The sequence below is a fragment of the Puma concolor genome, chromosome B1 (genome assembly GCF_028749965.1).
Source record: "Puma concolor isolate L17-30 chromosome B1, mPumCon1.1.hap2, whole genome shotgun sequence".
Lineage (NCBI taxonomy): Eukaryota > Metazoa > Chordata > Mammalia > Carnivora > Felidae > Puma > Puma concolor.
The window spans coordinates 207,626,368-207,649,308 of NC_141670.1; the positions used below are offsets into that span (position 1 = coordinate 207,626,368).

The following is a 22,941-nucleotide window of genomic DNA, read 5'->3' on the forward strand; positions in this document are numbered from 1 at the left end:
GGGCACGGGGCTCGGGGCTGGGGAGGGCTCGGGGCTGGGGGTGGGGGAGGGCTCGGGGGTGAGGGGTTGAGGAGGGCACGGGGCTCCGAGTGGGGGAGGGCTCCGGGCTCGGGGCGGGGGAGGACTGGCGCTCGGGGTGGGGGAGGGCATGGGGGAGGGGTGTGTGCCAACAGCGCCTGCGGTAATTTTCAGTTCACTGCGGTGCCAACAGATCATCCATGTTATGCTCCTAGAAATATTTTATAAACTTCCAGCCCGAAAAAACTTTAGGTATGTTTTTCTTTTGCTTTTATTACAAGCATATAATATTAATTGGCAAAACACTGAGTACAAGCTTCACTATCATAAAATCAAAACGTTTAAGCAATATTCCAAAAAAGATTTTAGACAAAAACTAGCCACCAATAGTACAAAAATTACACACCAACACAAAGCATAAAAAATGTAAACTTTCAAATTAAACAGTCAAAAATATGTATCTGCATTTTCATCTCAACAAACCGCGACAGCGTCCATGTGGCCACGTGTGACGGTCAGGTTAGTGGCGGCTCACACCCCTGAACCCTACACCATTTGGGGAAAAATGGTTTTCTTATACCCAATTCAGTTGTTGGAACAGACATTTGCACTAACGCTACACACGTTTTAGGGGACACTCAAACCACAGTCCCTCCTTCAGATGCGCTCGTGGACGTGGCGAACCCCACGTGATGCAGGCCAAGCGTGGGCGGGCATTCGCACAAACAGAGCCTCCTTGATGGCCCGGAGGCTACAGCCGCGCCACACCTGTCCCTGCCTCGCAGGGACAGAATGTGTCAAGATGACGGCTGGTTTGAATCACGGTTTTCTAATCTGATCTTGACCTACGTAGTTGGTTTAAATCCCAAGGCAGAGAGACACTTGGCTTATGGCGCTAAGGTCACACATGATGGAGCGTAAATGATTTCCTGAGGAAACAGAAACAGGATTTGTTCTGAGCTAAGTTTATTTTCAGTGTCTTAAGAGCACATCTAACACTCGCATGTAAAGTAGAAATCAGCTGACTCGTTTCTGGAACATTCAGCCCAATGACACGTTTTAAACTGCTGTAAAATGCCATCCTGTGCACTTTGAGGAAGAAACGAAATGGATTTCTAAAGACTTCGCCACAAGGAGGCGTCAGAGGCCACACGCCCTGGAGGGCTCGGGAGCCCCTGTGGAAGTAGCACCCACACATCCGTGGTCTGGTCGGCGTGGGGCAGGGCACCCAAGGGCCGCACACGGGGTCTGAAAATAGGGGACCCAGGGTGGCCGCGAGGCCGGTCCGGGACGGCCACGTGCCGCTCCACGGTGGCCTGCTGGGTCTCGTGCCCTACGATACTGCTGGCAGGTGTTCTTGCACACACACACACACACACACACACACACACACACACACCATCCCCCAAAACAGCATTCTCGTAACAACAGTGAAAAGGAGAAACCAAATAGCTGAATGTACATATTTTGAAATTCCACCTACATTCCCTTTCAATTGAGCAGAAGAGATGCGGCATTACAATTTAAACAGATGTCTAGTAAATGCATCTTGGGACCTATTGCACAAAAGCATAAACAGTGCTCTGTATCTATATAAAAAAAAACGTACAAATTAAAAGCTACTCAAAGTAAAAGAAGAAGCTTGCAAAACATGTCACAATTTCATTTTATATGCCTGTAAATAAAGCTGGACCACGGAAACCAAACAATCGGATGGGAAAATATGATAGAAGGCTTAAAATAGAATAAATAATTTTATAAAGTTAAGTTTTCTTTTTTTTTAACCCCCCAAATCTTAAATTCAATATTTATATATTCTATCTGAATTTTCTATTTTCATGAAAACTGCATTTAGCGAGACCACGTGCTGGGCAGGGAGTCCCGCCGCCGCGGACAGTGACGCGGGAAGGTAACTGAACAGCTCTTGCTTACCAGCATAAACGGTCGTGAAAACTACTTCACAGTAACTCCATCTGTTAAAAAAAAAAAACCTCGTAGGATCCAATCACTAACTGATCCTGGCTTTCATGCTGGAAGAAATTAAATTCAGCCTTTTGATGTGACACGAAAGCGTGACAGCGGGGAAGGGGCCACGGAAGCTGCCCTGGGACGCAGGCTCTGGGCTCCTGTCAGCTGAGGGGCGGGGTCCCCGGGGCCGTCCTGTAGTGAAGACAGTCTGCACGAGGAATCTTAGAAAAATAGGTACTTCTGCTGCTGAGGTTGCGTCAGGTTGACACGATTACAAAAGGGGTCACAGGAGGGCCAGCAGCCTGCCGGCCATGTCAGCACTGGCTCCGACCATCTCCACCTCTCCGTGTATTTAAGTACGTCCACTTAGCACCATAGCAAATTCAAGTGATTTCAAAGATAGCTACAAAGTTACAAATATATATTATGAGAGGATTATGGCGATACTCAGTCTAATCTGAACCGTGAGCCGATTCTGTTTGAATTTGGGTGCTTACACTGTTTCACCCTAACCCCCCTCCACTACACAGGCAAATCCCCAAGTTCTAACGCTAACCCTAAAACCGCACTGTGGTAATGTATGGTTGTGCAGAGTGCTTCAGCAGTGATGTGTATTTTGAGGTAGACAGGTAATATTTACTCATACACATCTACTCATTAAACCTAGTAGAGCAACTCTAAAACATGATTTGGATGAGTAGCAAGCTTAGGTAACTGAACAATTCGAACAGTACTGACTGGGAGTCCATGGGCTTAAATGAAGACGTGAATTTTGACCAATCCCTAACAATCTGTTGCTACGTTTGTAAAAGGCCTTACGTTAGAATCACTTGGACTGAGTTAATTGGGATGATTTTCTCGTCACCCAGATCAGGTCTCGTTAGTAGCTGCTCCTGACATTTACCTGTACGAAATGGGAAGCAGAAGAAACCCAACCATAACTTTTGAAGCAAATGGAGAAAAAAATTCTGGTCAGTAAGGTGAAACAGTCCATGAACGAAGGTGGTGGACGGGGGCTGATGGACCCAGGGCCCCCAGCCTGCCTGCAGGGTGAGCGGAGGTGACGGCGGGGGGTGGGGGTGGGGGGGCAGGAACCCAAAGCTCACTGAGGAAGCACGGTGCGGGGGGCAGAGGACAAGGACAGACACAGAACCCAGGACAACACTTTCACTGCCCCGGAAAATGGTTGCTTTCTCCTTCTTGCTTTACGTGTTCCAAGTTACTATTTTCAAGGAACAAATATTTATTCTCTAATTCCACAAAAATATTAACACTTGGGAGGAGAAAGGGGTTGACAAAATGTGTGCTGCCTGTGACCGGCACTTGAGAACATTAAGTCACTGAAAAAGCAGCCAGCAGGCTCCTCCCAGGCTCGGCTGGGAACAGCAACAGAGTGCCAGCTTTGTGCACAAGCAGGGGCGGGGGACAGCTTTCCAAGGGTGGACGTGGTGGGGACCGGAGCCTGCGCGCCTGGGGCACCGGCCCTCATCCGACGGGAACGCCCCCCCAGAGCCACCACCCCTCCCTTCAGCAAGATGCAGATAGGAAGAATTAAGTGGGGCCCTCAGCCCCGGAACCCGACGCGCACCAGTGATGTTTGAGAACAAGGGCGGCTCCGCCAGGCAGCGTGCGGCCGGCCTAGCCACCCCACCCTGCTGAGTGCGCCGCGTCCGGGGGCGTCTGGGGGGCGGTGGGGGCCCTTCCTCGCCTCGGGGCCGCGTGGCCCTCGGAGCCCGGAGCGCCAGGCGAGGCAGAGGCGCCGTCGGCTTTTCCCGTTTCCTAATGTGGAAATTAAATACCGTGGCTAACTCATTAATGGAAACCCCTTTTGGTATGCTTTTAAATTAAACCTTTATATACCTTCTAAGTCTTCAGGAAGCTAAAGGCAACATAAATAGCGTCATTCACCAGGAAAAGATATTTTCTCAATAACTTAGGAAGGGTTCAATAAACATCCAAGTATTTTCGAGGCTTATCGTGAACCCTAATTCATCAACTAAACTGAAATGACCAGATTTCCAAGGCCTGGAAAGCAAGCGAAGGTCGCGTGGCCACTGTGTTTACCATCCAGTCTGTGAGAGGCGCCTCTTCGGCCACTAAGACTGTGCAGTAAAGCGTTTCGTCGTCTCGTGACCGCGGTGCTGGTAGTGTCTTGGTGAGTGTGAGTTCTCTCATACAAAAGTTATAAATACTCTGTTCAGAAATCTGGTCCCCACGACACCTGCAGGGCGGCCACAGCCCGGGCGCGGCGGGGCCGGCCCAGGGCCGAGCTCAGAGCAAGTCCATCTTGGGTCTGTAGTGCAGCAGGAGAGGCGCCTTCTGCAAGACAAAGTCAGAGCGCGGCGCGTCACCATCGCCAGCCGCGGGGGCAGGTAAGGGGGACGGGACGGGCCCCTTCCCTCCGCACAGCTGCTGCCCCACCCGGTCCCGCCCTTCCTCTTGGGGTCCTACGGCTGTCACCCCCTTCTCCGGGCTGTCCCTCAAGCCGGGGATCCTGCCATCTGCTTCCTGCTTTAGAGCGGTACCCAAAGGCTTGTGGGCGTCCTCTGACCCCCACAGCTGACTGCGGGCAGCCGGCTTGGCCAGGAGGGGCGGTGCTCGCCTGAGGGCCCCGGCCACACCGACTCTGGTGTTGATGATTCCAGAATAATCCTGTGACTGAGTTGTCATTTCTAAGCTCTTAGTTGAAAATATGCACAGAAAAGCAGTTGTCATTTGTAGCAGATTCTGAAAATCAAATAACCCCATCTTTACAAAGTGACGGGTCTCACCTTGAATCTCCACCTCGTGACAACCACAAATTTGAGCGTGTGGTCCTTGCCCAGGATTTCCTCGTTGCATAAAATGTCCAGCTGGCGGGAGAAGAAGGCTTCAGTCAGGGTGCCTTGGGCACGGCGCTCAGCACACGTGGCCTCCGGTCTGCGCCAGCGATGCCGGTCGGGTCACACAAGTCAGTTGCCTGTGGCCGACGGGCCCCGTTTCCAGGTGGCACAGGTGGGGAGCACTCGGGAGGCCCCGCCCCAACCTATCCCAGGTCCAAGAGCACCTGGGGCTTGGGTCCACACCCACCACACGGCCCCCAGGGGGCGCTCAGCTGTTGTCACCCCAGAGCACCTGTCTCTCCACCTCAGTCCACCTCTTGGCCAAGCTTGTTCCTCTTACCTCAGTGGAGAAAGGTAATGGGCTCTTCAGATGGTCTTTCTCCTTTCTTTTTAAAAAAAGACTATTTTGAGAGCAGATCTAGGCTCACAGCAAACGTGAGGGAGGCACGGGGATGTCCCACGCCCCCTGCCCCCCCACAGCCTCCCCCGCGACCCACATCCCCACCAGGTGGTGCACCTGCTGGAGCTGATGCGTCGTCATCGCCCCGAGTCCACGGCAGGGTCACCCTTGGTGGTGCACGTCCCGTGGGTCTGGACGAGCGCGTGATGGCAGGCGCCCACCACCCTGGCGCCACACTGAGCTGCTTCGCTGCCCTAAAAATGCCCCGGGCTCCAGCTGTTCACCCTCCTCCCCCCTCCCCTCCCGCCGTTGCCCCTGTGGTTCCGCCTTCTCCAGAATGTCCCACAGCTGGAAATAGATTGGCTTCTTTCCCTCATAACGTGCATTTAAGATCCGCACCCACCCCCCCCCCCCCCCCGCCCCGGTCTCTTCATGGCTTCATAGCTGGCTTCTCTTTAGCATGAGTAAGAGTCCGCTGTCTGGGTGGATCACAGTTTATTATCATCGCCTACTACGGACATCTTGGTTGTTTCTTAGTTTGGGCAACCACGAGCACAGCTGCTACAAACACTGTGGGCAAGGTGCGTGCGTGTGGACGTAAGGTTTCAGTTAATTCGGGCGAACGCCAGGGAGCAGGACTGCTGGATCATGCGGTAAGAGTGTAATTCATTTTGTAGGAAACTGACAACCTGTCTTGCAAACTGGCCGCAGCATTCTGTGTTGCCACCGCCGCAAACAGGGGTCTGTTACTCCACACCCTCTCCAGCGTGTGGTGGTCAGAGGTCTGGACTTTGGTGTTCTGATAGGTGTGGAGTGTAATCTCACTGTTTTAATTTGTTTTCCTGATGACAAATGATGTGGACTCAAGTGGTCTTTTCAACTCCCTCAGGACGAGGGGAAGAAGCCCCCTACACCTGCATGAGGGCTGGGCAGGGGACACATGTGGGGCCACCTGGGGCCAACTCGGAGGAGACTGTCCTGACGCCGAACCCCACCTCCCCCAGGCGTGCCTCTCACCCACACCAACCCTCTCCTCTGGACAACCTCACCATGACCCCGGGGGCCAAATGGCACCACACACCAAGGACCCCAACCTTGACCCGGGGCCCTGACACTCACCTCCCACTTTCCCTCTCCACTGTGTGCAGGCAGTGGCCACAGCGGCCTGTCTCGAGAGGCCGTCCACCTGGGTGCTCATTCCCGACCCCTTCTTCCCTCTACTAGCCCCGCCGAAAACACCAGCACATCATTTTGGCTCTCTCAGTATCAGTCTCCTGTGCCTTCCCTGAAACACCACCACTGGGGGGCTTCACACTTAATCTCCTGGAGTTCTGCCTGGACGCCAGGAGGCCACACTCCCCTGGGGTCTCTGGGGCTTTCTATCACCAGTTCATTCCTTTTTACTGTTTTTTTTTTTTTTTTTTTTTTTAATGTGATAAAATACACATAAAATTTACCATTTTAACCGTTTTTTACGTGGGCAGCTCCATGGCATTGGGCACATTCGCAGTTGTGAACATCCCCAGCCTCCACCTCCAGAACTCTCTCATCATTGGGACACTCTGCTCCATGAAACACTAGCTCCCCGTCTCTCCCCCCCGCCCTCAGCTTCTGACCCCCACCATCCACCGTCTGTCTCTATGATCTGCGTCCCCCACGGGCCTCCTGTAAGTGGAATCATCCGGTGCTTGTCCCCTCGCGACCGGCTTATTTCACGGAGCACAATGTCCTCCAGGTCCATCCGTGTGGTGGCAGGCGGCAGGACGTCTTTCCCGTTCATTCGAGGCCGAGGAACATTCCGCCGTGTGGATGGACCACGTTTTCTTACCCACGCATCTGTCGACGGACACTGGGTTCTGGCACATCTTAGCTGATGTGAACAGTGCTGCTGTGAACGTGGGGTGCACACACCTCTTCAACGTCATTCTTCTGCGTATGGATGTGCAGTTTCCCCAGCACCATTTGTTGAGAAGACTGTCCTTTCCCCATTGAGTGGTTTTGACACCCTCGCTGGACGTCATTTGACCACATACATGAGGGTTTATTTCTGGGCTCTTTATTCTACTCCATAGACCTAGATGTCTGTCTTTATGCCAAGATTGTTTTGGCTATTCAGGGTCCCCTGAAATTTCATATAAAATTTAGGATGGGTTTTTTAATTTCTGCAAAAAACATCATTGGGATTTTGATAGGCATTGCTTTGAGTGTAGATTGTTTAGGTAATATTATCATTTTAACAATTTTTTTCAAGTTTGTTTGTTTGTTTATTTATTTATTTATTTTGAAAGAGAGAGAGAGTGCATGCGCAAGCGGGGAAGGGGCAGAGACAGAGGGACAGAGTCCCTAGCAGGCTCCTCACTGTCAGTGCAGAGCCCAACATGGGGCTCGATCCCACAACTGCGAGATCACAACACGAGCCGAAATCAGGAGTCGGATGCTTAACCAACTGAGCTGCCCAGGTGCCCCACAATCCTTTCGATTTCTCTAGAACTATGACAATGCCTCTACTTTCATTTCAGATCTTAGTAATTTTTTTTTAGTCCATTAGTTTGTCAACTTTGTTGATCTTTTCAAAGAACTGCTGACTTTCTCTACTGTTTTTCTGTTCTCTATTCCATTTATCTCTGCTCTGATCTTTATTATTTACTTCCTTCTGCTAGCTTTGGGTTTAGTTCTTTTTCTACTTCAAGTTGTAAATCTAGGTTGTTGATGAGACCTTTCTTGTTCTTAACGTAAGTATTTATAGTTGTAAATTTCCCATTGGCACTGCTTTTGCTTTACCCCAAGGGTTTTGGTAAGTTGTGTTTTCGTTTTCATTTGTCTGTAAGTATTTTCCAATTCCTCTTTGATTCATGACTTCTTTAAAAGTGAGTTGTTTAATTTCCACAATTTTGCAAACTTTCCAGTCTTCCTTCTGTTAGTGATTTCTAATGTCACGCTGCTGTGATCAGAGAAGGTGCTTTGTAAAGTATCTATCTTTTAAAATCTATTGAGGCAATGTGTGCCTGCCCTCCTCTTATAAGGACCTTTGTCACTGAATTTAGGGTCCAGCTAGATGATCTAGGATGATCTCTTCATCTCAAGATTCTTTACACATCGACAAAGGCCTTTTTTCAAATCACGTCATATTCACATGTTCTAGGGGTTAGGAGATGAACACATCTTTTAGTGGAGTCATCATTTCACCTGCGATAGACAGTCTGCCTTCTGGTCCCCCCAAGTCCACATCCATCCCACATGTAAAATATACTCACCCCATCCCAACATTCCCAAGAGTCTCAACCCATTCCAGTAGCAGCTCCAAATTCCAAAATCTCCTCGGACACCATTAGCCAACAGTCCCAGACCTTCCCTTCCAAAGCATATGAATCAGGCAGAGGTGAGGCTCTGGGTATCCACCTGGGTTGAAATTCTTCTCTAGCTGTGGGTCCTATGAAACTAAAATCACATTGTCTGCTCCCCATATACAAGGTTGGGAAAAACACAGGATATTCCTCCTCCAAAGGGTAATATATTAGAAGAATAGAGGGTTCACTGGTCTCAAGCAAGTTTGTAAACCAGGCAGAGAAACAGCACTGTGGGTTGAGTGAGATTCTGCTCTCTGGGCCCACGATGGCCTCACCATCTGGGCCTAAGGCTCTGCCCTGGGAGTCATTTCTTCTTCACGAAGCGTAGCTCTGTCACCCTATCTCCTGCCTGCAAAACTTTGGAAGTCTGACAGCCTGTTCTTGTTTCTTCCCGTCTCTGTCCCCTTCAGGAAAAGGTGATGGTCATTCTGCTGGTACAACATTCTCAAAAATGTTGTGGGTCTCCCATATGTGTTATGGATCCAGGCCATTAGACAGGATGGTTCTCCACAGATCCATTCCTAGTTTCTGTGAGACAGTTGAGTCACACATCCAATGTCTTCAGCAAAAGGTTGTCCAGCCACACTCTCCACCTTCCCTCCAGAGCATGCTTTCCCAACAGTGCAACCCCAGTATTCCGGTCTGTTTGTAGTCGGGACAGGCCTAAGTGCTGGCTCCTTTTTGCTTAGCAGTCCCTTCCCCAACTCACATCTCTCATATTTTACTGACAGCAGCAAGACACCGGACCACACCTCCACACTGGGCTTGGAGACCTCCTGGGCCAAATACCCAAGTTCATCACCTCCACGTGGTCAGAGGGCGCAGTCCCCCTGTGCTTGCTGCCACCGTGTGATGGTGACTGCTTTTCTTCTGCGTCCTCTCTTCCTTGTCAGAAGCATACTTCACGTTCCTATTTCTACCAACATTGTGCTTGTGGTGACATGTATCCTCCTAGGTGACACAGTGGTTTCCCTGCGCCCCTCACCTCCTTTGGGGCCACCAGAGTCACCTTAAATGACCTTATTTCCAACAGCAACCCAGCCTTTTTCATCGTCTCTCAAAATTCTTCCAGCCTCCACCAGTGATTCAAGTCCAAGGCCATGTCCACATTTCTAGGTATTTGTTACAGCAGCACCCCACCTCCTGGTACCAAAATCTGTTCTGGTTTCCTGTAGCAGCTGTGACAAAGTACCCTAAACCTGGTGGTTTAAAACAACAGGAATTTACTTCCTCACAGATGTGGAGTCCAGAGCCCAAAATCAAGGCCCTGGCAAAGCTGAGCTCACTCTGGAGGCTCTAGGGGAGGATCCTTCCTGTCTCTTCCAGCTTTGGGTGGCTCAGGTGCTCCTGGGCTTGTGGCCACATCACCCCCTGTGACTCTGCCCTCACATCACCTCCTCCTCTGTGTGTGTGTCTCAAATTCCCTCTGCTCTCTCTTGTAAGGACACTCGTCATTGGATTTAGGGTCCGCTCGGGACATTCACGGGTTATCTCATCTCATGATTCTTAATCTTAATTATAGATCCTTACTCAATTTAGAAAAAAATACTTTTCCCCAAAAGGTCACATTTACAGATTCTGGGGTACGTGGACATATTTGGGGGGCTACTGCTCAACCTACTACTCCCTCTGAAACATTCCTCAAGTTTGTCCAATTCTGCCGTCTGCAGTGCACCACCCTGGTCCGCCTCCCCTGGACTCTTGCCACTGATGCCCCTGCTGGCCTCTCCTGCTTCCGTTTCTGGGCCCCAGTGACCCATTTTCCTCACGGCCTGAGGACTATTTTAAAGCTATACCTCTTGCCGCCTTCTCCTTGCACTTAATTACGCACAACTGACTCCTACTGACGACTCACATCCTAGCGTAAGTGCTCGCCCAGCCCTCCGTCCACCAGCCCCGCGCACGCCCGCCGCCCATCATCCCCACGAGATCTTGACCTGCCCACCTGTTCACTGCCACCCAGCAGGCAGTCAGCCCTCCATTTGTGAAAGAACAGAGTCTCTCTGAGATGAAACCCCCCGGCACGGTCACACTGTCCCCACCGCCCGCCAGCACTCTCTCCCGTTGTGGGGGCCCCCCACACTCCATCTGGCCTTCCCTCCACTCTCGTCATCACCATGTCTCACGTCACGCTGTCTGGGGGTACGCAAAACAAACTGAGAGTTTTGTTTTCTGACTTAAAATCTCTAAACAGAGATGTCAAAACAACAAAAACCCCACAAAGAACCGTAGAAGTATCGCTTCTACAAATGAGAACCGGTTTGTCATAGTTTCTATTTGTGGCCTAACTATTACCTCGTTGAAAGACGAAAGGTTAAGTTTTTTGGCGATGAACTTCTTCAGGTGCAGGACGGTCGCCTGGGCCGAGCAGCGGATCCACTTTCGCTTCAAGCCCCGCAGTTTGCTGCTGTTGCACTCCAGACAGATGCTCACCTGTGGGAGGAGGACACAGCTGGGCAGCCCCGCAGACAGGGGTCCGCGGGCTGCCTCTCGGGGCCCCTGCTCCCGTGCCCACTTGTTCCGTCAGACGCGAGAATGCGGACTTCGTGAAATCGGACGTCTGTCCGACCTCAACACTGTGGGAGGGGGTTTCGTTTTACACACGTTCTCTTAAAATCTCTGTTTGCCATTTTGTGAAAGACAATCTAACAGTGTCTCGTATTCTGCCTTATAAACATGCTACTTGAAAGTCAATCTGAGGGGCACCTGGGCGGCTCAGTCGGTTGAGCGTCTGACTCTTGATTTCAGCTCAGGTCTGGAGCCCAGGGTCGTGGAATCAAGCCCTCGTCAGGCTCCGCACCGAGCTCGGAGCCTGCTTGAGATTCTCTCTCTCTCCCTGCCCTCCCTGGATCGTGTGTGTTCTCGCTTTTTCAAAGAAAAATAAACAAATAAATATTTAAAGTAAATCTGAGAATTATTTATCCGTTGTCCAGATGGCGCCGGTCTCAGAGTTTAGCTGATGCAGACGCAGCCTGTCCTGAGCTTCTGGCTGGTGGGACACACGTGCGTCTTCCCACAGGGCCCGGGCCGAGTGTTCTGCTGGCATGAGGGGGAAGGACACACGGCCATCTGAAGCGGGTGCCCCTGCCTACGCGAGATGCACCAAAGAAGGCTTCATAAAGGAAGTAAGTGTGAAGCGTGGCCTTGAAGGAGGATGGCAGACTGACTAGAGAAAAAGTACTCTTAGCACAGGAAAAAGCACGAGCGAAGCCACAAAGTTTGAAAGTTCATAGTCCCTCCTGGATGATCAACAGGACAGGGGATCACGGTAGGTCATGTAACAAGGAACCACAAGGTAACGAAATAAAAGGGATTCTAGCCCACGGGATGCCTGGCAGATGCAATACCAAGGACCCCAGGCCACGAAGGCCACAAAGCGTTGCAGAGAAGGTCCGGCCGGACAGCGCCTCCAAAGAGTGAGTCTGCAGTAGCAGCCACAAAACAATGGCACAATCAGGGGCGCCCGGGGGGCTCAGATCACGATCTCGCCATTCAGAGTTCGAGTCACGCGTCGGGCTCTGTGCTGACAGCTCGGAGCCCGGAGCCTGCTTCGGATTCTGTGTCTCCCTCTCTCTCTGCCCCTCCCCCGCTCTCTCTCTCTCAAAAATAAATAAAGATTAAAAAATATTTAAAAGCTGGCACAGACTCTCGAAAATTCAGATAAAAGAATTAACAAGGAATTAATGGAAATATGTAGGCCTAAAATCACTAGAGATACAAAAGAAGGAATTAAAAACAGAACACACTATGAATAAAGAACAGACAGGTATAAAAGATAAGCAACTACAACTTCTAAAAATAAAAGCAGAGTCACTTAGACTAAAAACTCACAGGTGGCCGAACCACAAATTAGTCTCAGCTGAAGGCAGACTAATTTCCTACAAGACCAATATGAAGAAATTACATAAAAGAAGTACAGAGGCCAAGGGGTCAATTAAAATAACAAAACAAAGGAAAAGTAAGAGACAGGGTAATGGACCGAGGTGTCTGACAAACTTGTAACGGGTTCTGGAGGAAGAAGGCAGGAGAAGGGAAAGGCAAAATTTAAGAAATAACGACTAAGGATCTCCCCAAAATAATGGAGGACATAAATTCTCAGATTTAGGAAGCAAAATAATAAGAAAGAAAGAAAGAAAGAAAGAAAGAAAGAAAGAAAGAAAGAAAAGGAACCCTACACCTACACACAAGTGGGGAAGGCGCCAGGAAGGAGCAGGGGACAGCTCTCCAGATGTGGCCACGGAGCCTGGAAAGCAAGGCGCTGGCGGAAAATGCACAGAGAAATTACCACTCAAGACTTAAAATGAAACAAAGCCATCTGTAAACAAAACAGAGAACGACTAGGAGGGGGTACAGTTGAAGAAAAGAGACCCATGTCCAGGAGGAAGACACGGGAAGCCACAGAAAGGTGAGCCGGGAGGCGGGACAAGAGTCCGCAGCCGGGTTTGGGTCTGGGAAGAGAGAAAGGAGGCGGGAGGGTGGCCCCAGGCAGAGTGAGCAAGGCCCTTGTGTCATTCGGGGAAAGGGAGACTCTCGTTAACTTCAGACCTTTAAAAAATGTAAACATTCATTTTAGAATTTCACAGCCACTAAAAGAATAAAAATAGGACATATAACTTGTCAACTAGTTGCTAAGTAGAGGCAAAAAAGGGATTGAAGAAAACTTACTAATTCAATAGAAGGTTAAGAATGGGGGGAACATAAAAAAACATGAATGGACAGCACAAAGAAACTCAGAGTTACTGCTAATCACGGTAAATGGAAAACGTGAAATAACTTGTCAGCTAAAGAAAGTTTCTCATTTGATTTTTTAAAAAAACCCAGTTCTGTGTTGTGACAGGCGTCACATTTAAGAAAGTTAGGAAAAAAATGGAAATACCAAGCAAATATTAACCAAAGAAAGCTGACACAGCTACATTGATATTAGAAAAAGCAGACTTTAAGAAAGAAAGCGTAATCACAAAAAATTCCCTAAGGATGGGAAACACTTCTAAACTTGAGTGCACCTGGGAACAACCTTAAACTGAATGAAGGTTGAGGGACAGTAAAATCCTTAAGTGTGATGGGGGCCTTCTGTGTGCTTCTCTGTAAGTGCCAGACTGAATTCTGTCGCCAGCAGTGGACACCTGTCAGGACACAGGACACCTGGCCATCTGCTCCCAAGCCCAGAGCAACAGGCATCATGCAGACCAGGGTGCGGTAAGCAGATGCAAGTTAGAGACCAGCAAGAAGCCCTAAGCACCACCGCTGGGCTCTACGTGTGCACAGGGGAAGGGGGGTAAGAAACTATTTGCTTCACTCAGGTTTGCGCGGATGTGGGGGCAGCAGGGACGGTCGCAGGGGTGCTCAGGTTATATCTTTCATATGATATGAACTCGGAAGTACATGAGTGTGTCACCTGTTTAAACACACTAAAGTGTGTTTTTAACGGCCTCATTGGAGTATAATTCATACGTATGTTTTTCGCATACACTTCAATAGTATTTAGTAAACTTACAGACCTGTGCAGCCACCACCAGAATCCAGTTTTACATAATTTTCACCACCCCATAAAGACCCACATCCTGCTTTGTGCTCAACCCTTGCTCCTGCCCAGCCCCAGGCACCCAACTACCTCCTGTTTCTAAGATTGGCCTTTGGGGGACATCGTACACAAATGGAACTGTGCAACATGTAGTCTTCTGCATCTGACTTCTTTGCCTTGTAAAGTCCTTCCGAGTGTCACTGTGGTGTAGCAGGTGCTGGGGTCATTGTTTTTCACTGCTGACCAGAACGTCCCTGTATGCGTGGACCACATTTTGTCTATCTGAAGTTCGCACTGTTCCCCGGCTTGGCTATCATGAGTACGATAGCCCTGCTGTGAACATTCATGTACAAATCCTTGTGTGAATAGGTTTCCATATACACCTAGGAAAATTGCAGGGTTGTATGGTTAGCTTATGCTGAACTCCTTAGGAAACTGCCACACTGTTTTCCCAAGTGGCCACACCATTTTATGTTCCTGCCAGCACCTGCCAGCACGCTACAAGGGCCCCATTCTTCCACATCCTTGCCAACACTTGCCAGTGGCTGTCTTTTTGATGGCGGCCATCCCAGTGGGTATAAAACGGGATTTCATTATAGTTTTAATTTCTATTTCCCTAAGAGGCTCATGACATTGAACGTCCTTTCACGTGATTACTAACCAGTTTTATGTCTTCTTTGGTGAAACATCTACCGAAATCTCTTATCCATTTCTTATCTGGATTATCTTCTTACTGAGTTATAACAGATATATAGTCTAGATATAAGTGCTTTATCAGAAATATGATTTGCAGAGGAGTCAAAATGGTGGAGAAGTAGAGGGATCGCAATTTCCCTCGTCCCTCAAACACAGGAGTATCGACGTCACAACACGTGGAACACCCATGAAATCAGTCTGCGGAGAGACAGAAAAATCTCCACAGGTGGACAGAGACAGCTTGGCAGGACAGAGGCGTGTGTATGCGAATCAGAAAAGATAAAACGGTCAGTGTAAGCATGGAGCGGGGAAACCCTTTAGTGGAGACAAAAGGAAGAGAAAGAGAGGCTGTGGAAGTGTGGCGTTACATCTGGACGAGAGAAAAACCTCTCCGGACCACAGACGGGGGAACGAGAAACACAGAGAGTGCTAGTTTCTACTTTGCAAACAGCCTCAGAAGCTAAAGATGGTAATTATCAGGGGTGTGTGACTTTCTCCAGACCAGAGCCGGGTGCATGGGCCTGGTGGGGAGGGAGCCCGCTTGGGCGTGACAGCGATCTCAGGGGCGCACTGGGAGAGAGCGGTCCCTCCTTTGAGTACTGTGGGAAGAAGGTGTATTGCCCTCCTCAAGGACAAAAGACCTTGCAGGTGCCAGCCAGATGCCCTTTGTCGGCTGGGCAGAGTGGCTTTATTCCAGAACCAGGACCGTGTAGAATGGGACTCTTTAAGACGTCAGGTTTTGAATCTCAGCTGAGTGCCCGGGAGGCACGGGAGACTGTGGGGCGAGACAAGCTGGCCTCCCACGCTGCTCTGTGAGGACCACCTGAACAGCGTGGTTTGGGACACCCAGTCCAGGGAGGAGAGACTGGGGTGTTGCCATTTTTCTCCCAATCACCAACACAGTGGGGCTTCAGGGAACAGGACAGCGGCCCCCAGTGGAGGCGGGGCCTGCTTACACCAAACCCCCCCCCCCTCCGTGCCTGGTAACTGCATATCGACCAGAGTGAGATTGACACTGACCCGACCAGACGGCCCCTCCTCCAGACCAGAGCTGCCACCGGTCCCAGGCGCCAACACAGAATCGTCCTGTGGTTTTGTTTGGTACTTTTAAAAATTTTAATATTATTATTTTTTTCTCTTCTCTTCTCTCTCTTTTCCCTTCTTTTTCTTTCCACTCTCCTCTTTTTTTCTCCTCCCTTGGGAATCAGCCTCATGGTTTCTGATTTGACTTTTGGTTAATTCTTATTATATATATTTTTTTCTTTTTTTTCTTTCTTTCTCTGTTCTGGTTGTTTGCTTAATCAGGCATCTTTATTCTTTTTACCTTTTCTGTATCTCTTTCTTCTTTATTTTCCTCTCTCTCTCTGGATTAAGCCTTATAGTTTCTTCGATTCTCTACCTGGTCTTTTTTTTCCACACCTTTCATTTCTCTCTTTGTATGGGATAATGTTTCTCCCCCTCTCCTTTTTCCTTTTTCCAGGGTTACTTCAACAAACAAATCAAAGAACACCTGATGGAAGGCCCAAACCACCACTACAAATAGGGAGATAAAGCAACCAGAGTCACAATAACAGAGAGCATGCAACACACTCCAAAAACACCTCCTTAAGGGTCAGGCATTGCACTCTGTATGGCTTCTTTTTAATATAGTAGTGCTTGCAGGTGCAGGGCACATAACAAGCTTTTAAAACACATAAGGGACAGAAAACTAGCCAAAATGACGAAACGGAAGAATTCTCAAAAGAAATTCTGGGAAGAAATGACACCCAGAGAATTGTTCAAAACATATACACCACATATCTGAACAAGAATTTAGAATAATAGTCATAAGACATTAGCTTGGAAAAAAAAGCATAGAAGACAGCAGAGAATCTCTTGCTGCAGAGATCAGGGACCTAAGAAATAGTCACGATGAATTAAGAAATGTTGTAAATGAGGGGCAAAATAAACTAGATGTAGTGACATAAAGGATGGAATAAGCAGAGGAGAGAATAAGTGAAAGAGATGATAAAATTATGGAAAATGATGAAGCTGAGAAAAAGAGGAAATTACTAGACCACGAGGGGAGAATTAGAGAACTAAGTGATTCTATGAAACCTAATAATATCTGTATCACAGGAGTTCTAGAAGAAGAGAAAGGGGAAGAAGGTTTATTTGAACAAATTATGGCTGAGAACTTCCCTAGATTGGGGAAGGACACAGACATCCAAGTCCAGGAGCCACAGAGAATTCCCTTCAAAATCAACAAAAACAGGTCAACACCACAACATAGCATAGTGAAACTGGAAAAACACAAGGATAAAGAGAGAATTCTGAAAGCAGCTAGGGACAAATGGTCCTTAACCTACAAGGGTAGACATATAAGGGTAGTAGCAGAGCTGTGCACTGAACCTTGGCAGGCCAGAAGGGAGTGGCAGGAAATACTCAATGTGCTGAACAGGAAAAATATGCAGCCAAGAATCCTTTATCGAGCAAGGCTGTCATTCAGAATAGGAGGAGAGATAAAGCCTTTTCCAGACAAACAAAAATTAAAGGAGTTCATGGCCACTACCAGCCCTGCAGGAGATCCTAAGGGGGACTCTGAGTGGAAAGCAGCAAAGAGTACAGAGGACCAGACACATCACTGCAAGCACAACCTAAATTACTGAAGCCCAATTGTAACGTGACTTTCTCCACAAAGACGCAGCTCTGCAGACTACTGTGGAAAAGAGCGTCTTCTGCCATGTTCATTCTAACATATGTGTTCCTCCTATCCCGACTTTCTTAAGCGTTTTTATAAAGAAACGATGCTGTATTTTGTCAAATGCTTTTTCTGCACCTATTGACAGGATCATATGGTTTCTATCCTTTCTTCTACTAATGTGATATATCACGTTGATTGATCTGCAAATACTGAACCAGCTCTGCACCCCAGAAGTGAATCCCACTTGGTCATGGTGAAGAATTCTTTTAATATTAAAAACATCAAAAAAGCCGTATATGAAAGGCCTACAGTTAAAAACTGAGAGCTTTCCTCCTGAGATCAGGAACACAACAGGGATGTCCACTCTCACCACTGTCATTTAACATAGTGTTGGAAGTCCTAGCCAATCAGACAACCAAATGAAATAAAATGCATCCAAATTGGCAGTTTGAAGAAGTCAAACTTTCACTTTTTGCAGATGACATGATACTGTACATGGAAAACCTAAAAGACATCACCAAAAAACTGCTAGACCTGATATGTGAACTCTGCAAAGTCACAGGATATAAAGTCAATGGACAGAAATTGGTATACACCAATAATGAGGCAACAGAAGGAGATACCAAGGAATCAGTCCCGTTTAGAATCGCACCAAGAACCACAAAATACCTAGGAATGGGGCGCCTGCATGGCTCAGTCAGTTAAGCAGTCGATTTTGGCTCAGGTCATGATCTCGCGGTTTGTTGGTTGGCCTCTCTGCTGACAGCTCAGAGCCTGGAGCCTGCCTTGGATTCTGTGTCTCCCTCTGTCTTTGCCTCTCCCTCACTTGTGCTCTGTCTCTCAAGAAGAAATAAATGCTAAAAAAAAAAAAAAAAAAAAAACCAAACAACCTAGGAATAAACCTAACCAAGGAGGTAAAAGATCTGTATGCTGAAAACTATAGAAAGCTTATGAAGGAAATTGAAGAAGACACAAAGAAATGGAAAAACGTTCCATGCTCATGGGTTGGAAGAACAAATACTGTTAAAATGTCAATACTACCCAAAGCAATCTATCTATACATTCAATGCAATCCCAATCAAAATAGCACCAGCATTCTTCACAGAGCTAGAACAAACAATCCTAAAATGTGTATGGGATCACAAAAGACCCCAAATAGCCAAATGTTGAAAAAGAAAACCAAAGCTGGAGGCATCACAATCCCAGCCTCGTAGCCTGTACTACAAAGCTGTCGTCATCAAGACAGTATGGTACTGGCACAAGAACAGACACATAGATCAACGGAACAGAATAGAGAACCCAGAAATGGACCCACACACGTATGGCCAACTAATCTTTGACAAAGCAGGAAAGAATATTCAACAGAATCAAGACAGTCTCTTTAGCAAATGGTGCTGGGAAAACTGGACAGCAACATGCAGAAGAATGAACCTGGACCACTTTCTTACACCAGACACAAAAAGAAACTCAAAATGGATGAAAGACATGAATGTGAGATAGGAAACTATCAAAACCCTAGAGAAGAAAACAGGCAACAACCTCTCTGACCTCAGCTGCAGCAACTTCTTACTCGACACATCTCCGAAAGCAAGGGAATTAAAAGCAAAAATGAACTATTGGGACCTCATCAAGATAAAGAGCTTCTGCACAGTGAAGGAAACAATCAACAAAACTAGAAGGCAACTGACAGAATGGGAGAAGATATTTGCAAATGACATATCAGATAAAGGGTTAGTATCCAAAATCTAGAAAAAAACTTATCAAACTTAACACCTGAAGAACAAATAATCCAGTGAAGAAAGGGACCAAAGACATGAACAGACACTTTTCCAAAGAAGACATCCAGATGGCCAACAGACACATGAAAAGATGCTCAACATCACTTATCACCAGGGAAATACAAATCAAAACCACAGTGAGATACCACCTCACATCAGTCAGAGTGGCCAAAATTAACAACTCAGGAAACAACAGATGTTGGTGAAGATGAGGAGAGAGGGGAACCCTCTTGCACTGTTGGTGGGAATGCAAACTGGTGCAGCCACTCTGGAAAACAGTGTGGAGTTTCCTCAAAAAATTAAAAATAGAACTACCCTATGACCCAGCAATAGCACTACTAGGAATTTATCCAAACAGGAGTGCTGATTCACAGGGGCACATGCACCCCAATGTTTACAGCAGCACTATCAATAATAGCCAAATTATGGCAAGAGCCCAAATGTCCATCAACTGATGAATGGATAAAGAAGATGTGGTTTATATATACACTGGAATATTACTTGGTGATGAAAATGAACGAAATCTTGCCATTTGCAACAACGTGGATGGAACTGGAGGGTATTATACTAAGTGAAGTAGTTCAGTCAGAGAAAGACAGATATCATATGTTTTCATTCATATGTAGAATTTGAGAAACTTAACAGAAGACCATTGGAAAAGGGAACGGAAAAGTAAGTTATAACAGAGAGGGAGGCAAACCATAAAAGACTCCTGAATACAGAGAACAAACTGAGGGTTGATGGTGGGGTAGAGGGGTGGGCAGGAGGGGAAAACGGGTGACGGCATCGAGGAGGGCACTTGGGATGAGCACTGGGTGTTGTATGTAAGCGATGAATCACGGGAATCTACTCCCGAAGCCAAGAGCACACTGTATATGCGGTATGTTAGCTAACGTGACAATAAATTATAATAGATACACAGATAGAAAAGACAAAAAAAAGACAAAAAATATGATTTGCAAATATTTTCCCCCACTCTGTGGCCTCTTAATTTTCTCACTGGTATAGGATGCTGTATTAAAAGCTGGGTAGGAATGGCTATAGGGCTTGATCAAATGCTCTTAACAGCATCTCTGTGATTGTTTTCTTTTTTAAATTGGTAATGCAGTAAATGACGTCTGCACAGATTTTCCTCAATGTTGCACTTTTTCTTTTCCTTTAATACATGACTGGAGCGTACCTTCTTTTATATAATATGGGCACATGCACGGAAAAACGCCCGGCACCAAATTTTCCCACCTGTGGAGTGATGTGTGGAGAATGGACTTTAATGTTTTTATATTTAAGATGTTTTATAGTAAGCATATATTACTGTGGCAATTAAAAAGAAAAAAGAAAGAGAAGGAAAAACTAAGACGCTGGACGTTTTAACATGTCTACTTGGCTGTTTGGCCTTTCCTTCCTAAGTGGAGGGAGCCCCCTGCGGGACAGTCTGCAGCACCTCTCTCGCTGGGACGGGAAGGGGCACGAGGCACCTGCAGGGGGCGGGCGGGGCGGCCATGGAGGCAGAGCGCCACCTACCTGCTCATCGCTCCTGTGGTAGTCGTTGTCCTCCTCCTGCTTCTCCTCCGCGGCCTCTTTGTTCGAACTGTCATCTGCTTTGGTTTCACCTTTCAGCAAAAACAGAAGACACTATATTATGAAATCCAGAATGTTAAACCATTACTTTTTTAACTGTACGGTATACTCAAAATGCTATAAAAATTCACTCAAATAAGACAGTTGCACCTTTAAGAGCATATGCAACTGGGGAGAGCTGGTCTCCAAAGCACCTGCTAAAACTCCGTATTCTGTAAAGTGCAGGGGCCCCAGGAAGCTGAAGTCAGCTGTGCATGGGTCTGTGAGTGTGTGAACAAGGGCACAGCAGGGTGACAGGGACAGTGAAAGGGGCAGAGAAGCCCCCCACACCCAATACTATTCAATGCTTAACACACCAACTACCCACGAGTAATGCAGGACTCCCACAATATTTATTGTTCCAACACTACTTTTAAAATGAAGACTCCGTTGTATGTAAGAAGTTGGGACAAGACCCCTGGCTTCCCAAACAGCCCCCAACTGCCTTCCTTCCGTCTCTGCAGGGCTCCACCTTTCCCAGGGGTCCCAGCCAGGATTTCTCCTTTCTTCTAAGATTACGGGAAACACACAGAGTGGTCTAGAAGCTTCTCAGGAATCCCTGTGCTCACTAGAAAAGTACCATGGCATCAAAGATTTGAATAATTTGTTATGGCACGTCGATTTAAAAATACCACTAATTTTTCAGTGAATCCAAATGTCATTTTGCCATTCTACAACAGGACAGTTGAGGGGAAGTCTCAGGAGGCCCGCCTGCACTGCACCCCACCTCCAGGTACTTTCGGGGCCCTCATGCTTCCCTCACTTCGCCTACACAGGACCCCTCTGTCCACAAGCCGTTTCTCAGCTCCGCCCCGCATTCCCATCGGCACCAGGAGTGCCAGAGGACGCTGGAGGGAGGCACAGGGCCACCTGAGAAAGGGGCTCATAATAAAGGCCGGCCTTGGCAGCAGGTGTGCAGAAGCCCACTCACCGTTCCGATGGGGATCTAGGTGCTGTTTCGCAGAACAGGTCTCCCCCTTGATGTCTCCAGGCACTTCCATGCCTAACTTGTGGTAGAATTCCCTCTGTTTTCTCATTTCCGCTATTAAAAATGAATATATACTCTTTAATCTTAAGGAGGCAATGAATTACGTTAAAATGCTGTTCACAAACACCACATGAAGAAAACGACGGATCGGGATTGGGAGGTTTCGACGGCTGCCACTAATGAGAAGAAATCTGGACCGAATCCTCGGGATCTTGGAGCGGCTGCCACCCCGCCCCGTCGTCGATGCATAGACTCCCGGCTGCAGGATGGGGCAGCTGTGTGAAGAGATGCCCCCCCCCCATCCCCCCCCTACCCCCAAGACCCAAGACTGCTGTTTTCAACATGTGGCGTCTGGTCAACATTCTGGGACTCCTCAGGGGCACAGCAAACACGACCCGCTGACCTCTAGGCTGCTCAGCAGGAGACTCGGGCCTTCTAGCACCACGCCTACGGCCACAGCTTAGAAACCAGCAGTGCCCCTGATTCGCACTGTGCTTTCACAGCTAGATGGCCACCCAGGTGTGCCCGGCGGTGTGTCAACGCTGCCCCCTGGTGTCCGTGGCCCGCCACCACAGCTCGCCGCATCCGGAGGAGGAAGCCAGAGGAAGGTTCCTTGGGGAACAGAGGCCATCCACCACAGGGCCCTGTGATCTCCTCCTCAGAAGCAATGCCAGTCAGCATTCTTGCTCCCCACAGTCAGCACTCCAGTCACTGCTGGCTACGCCGGAGGAGGCTCCCCAAACGGAGCGGGGGCCGGGCCGGACAATGAGAGGGCAGGAGCGTAGGACACAAGGCAGCTACGGATGGGCTTTTAGCAACAAGTGACTCTGAAGCGAACACCCGGGGAATGAAGTAAGTAGTCACTGCTCAGGGCCGCACAGCAGCAGCAAAGAAAATTCACACCCAAGTTGCTCCAACTAATAACCTACAAATCACTCTATGAAAAGCATTTCTGTGGAGCTCACTTGGTAACTGTTGCACTTTTTACCTGCACGTCTGTCTTCCATATGCCATGAGCTCAACGGAGCCAGGAATACATCTTGGTCACATCTTGGACCCACACAGACGCTTGGTGTGCCCAGTCATGCGGGAGCGCATCGATG

The 22,941-nt window shown here is 48.2% G+C and overlaps 1 protein-coding gene across 8 annotated transcripts in view; it reads right to left on the minus strand.

Moving 5' to 3' along the window:
• Positions 1–271: 271 nt before the first annotated feature.
• PCGF3 (polycomb group ring finger 3) overlaps positions 272–22,941 on the minus strand; it is a 55,815-nt gene continuing 33,145 nt past the window's right edge. For 2 of the 8 annotated variants that reach the window (XM_086705690.1, XM_086705689.1), the window contains exons 7-11: positions 21,782–21,892; positions 20,755–20,843; positions 10,851–10,988; positions 4,758–4,838; positions 272–4,305 (exon numbers count right to left, since the gene is read on the minus strand). In XM_086705690.1, the coding sequence (XP_086561816.1) occupies positions 4,258–4,305; positions 4,758–4,838; positions 10,851–10,988; positions 20,755–20,843; positions 21,782–21,892 (467 nt within the window). In that variant the 3' untranslated portion in view covers positions 272–4,257. Of the gene's footprint in view, positions 4,306–4,757; positions 5,195–5,325; positions 5,463–7,918; positions 9,755–10,850; positions 10,989–20,754; positions 20,844–21,781; positions 21,893–22,941 lie in introns of those variants that run through there. The other 6 variants (XR_015250676.1, XR_015250677.1, XR_015250675.1 and 3 more) reach the window with 6 other exon arrangements.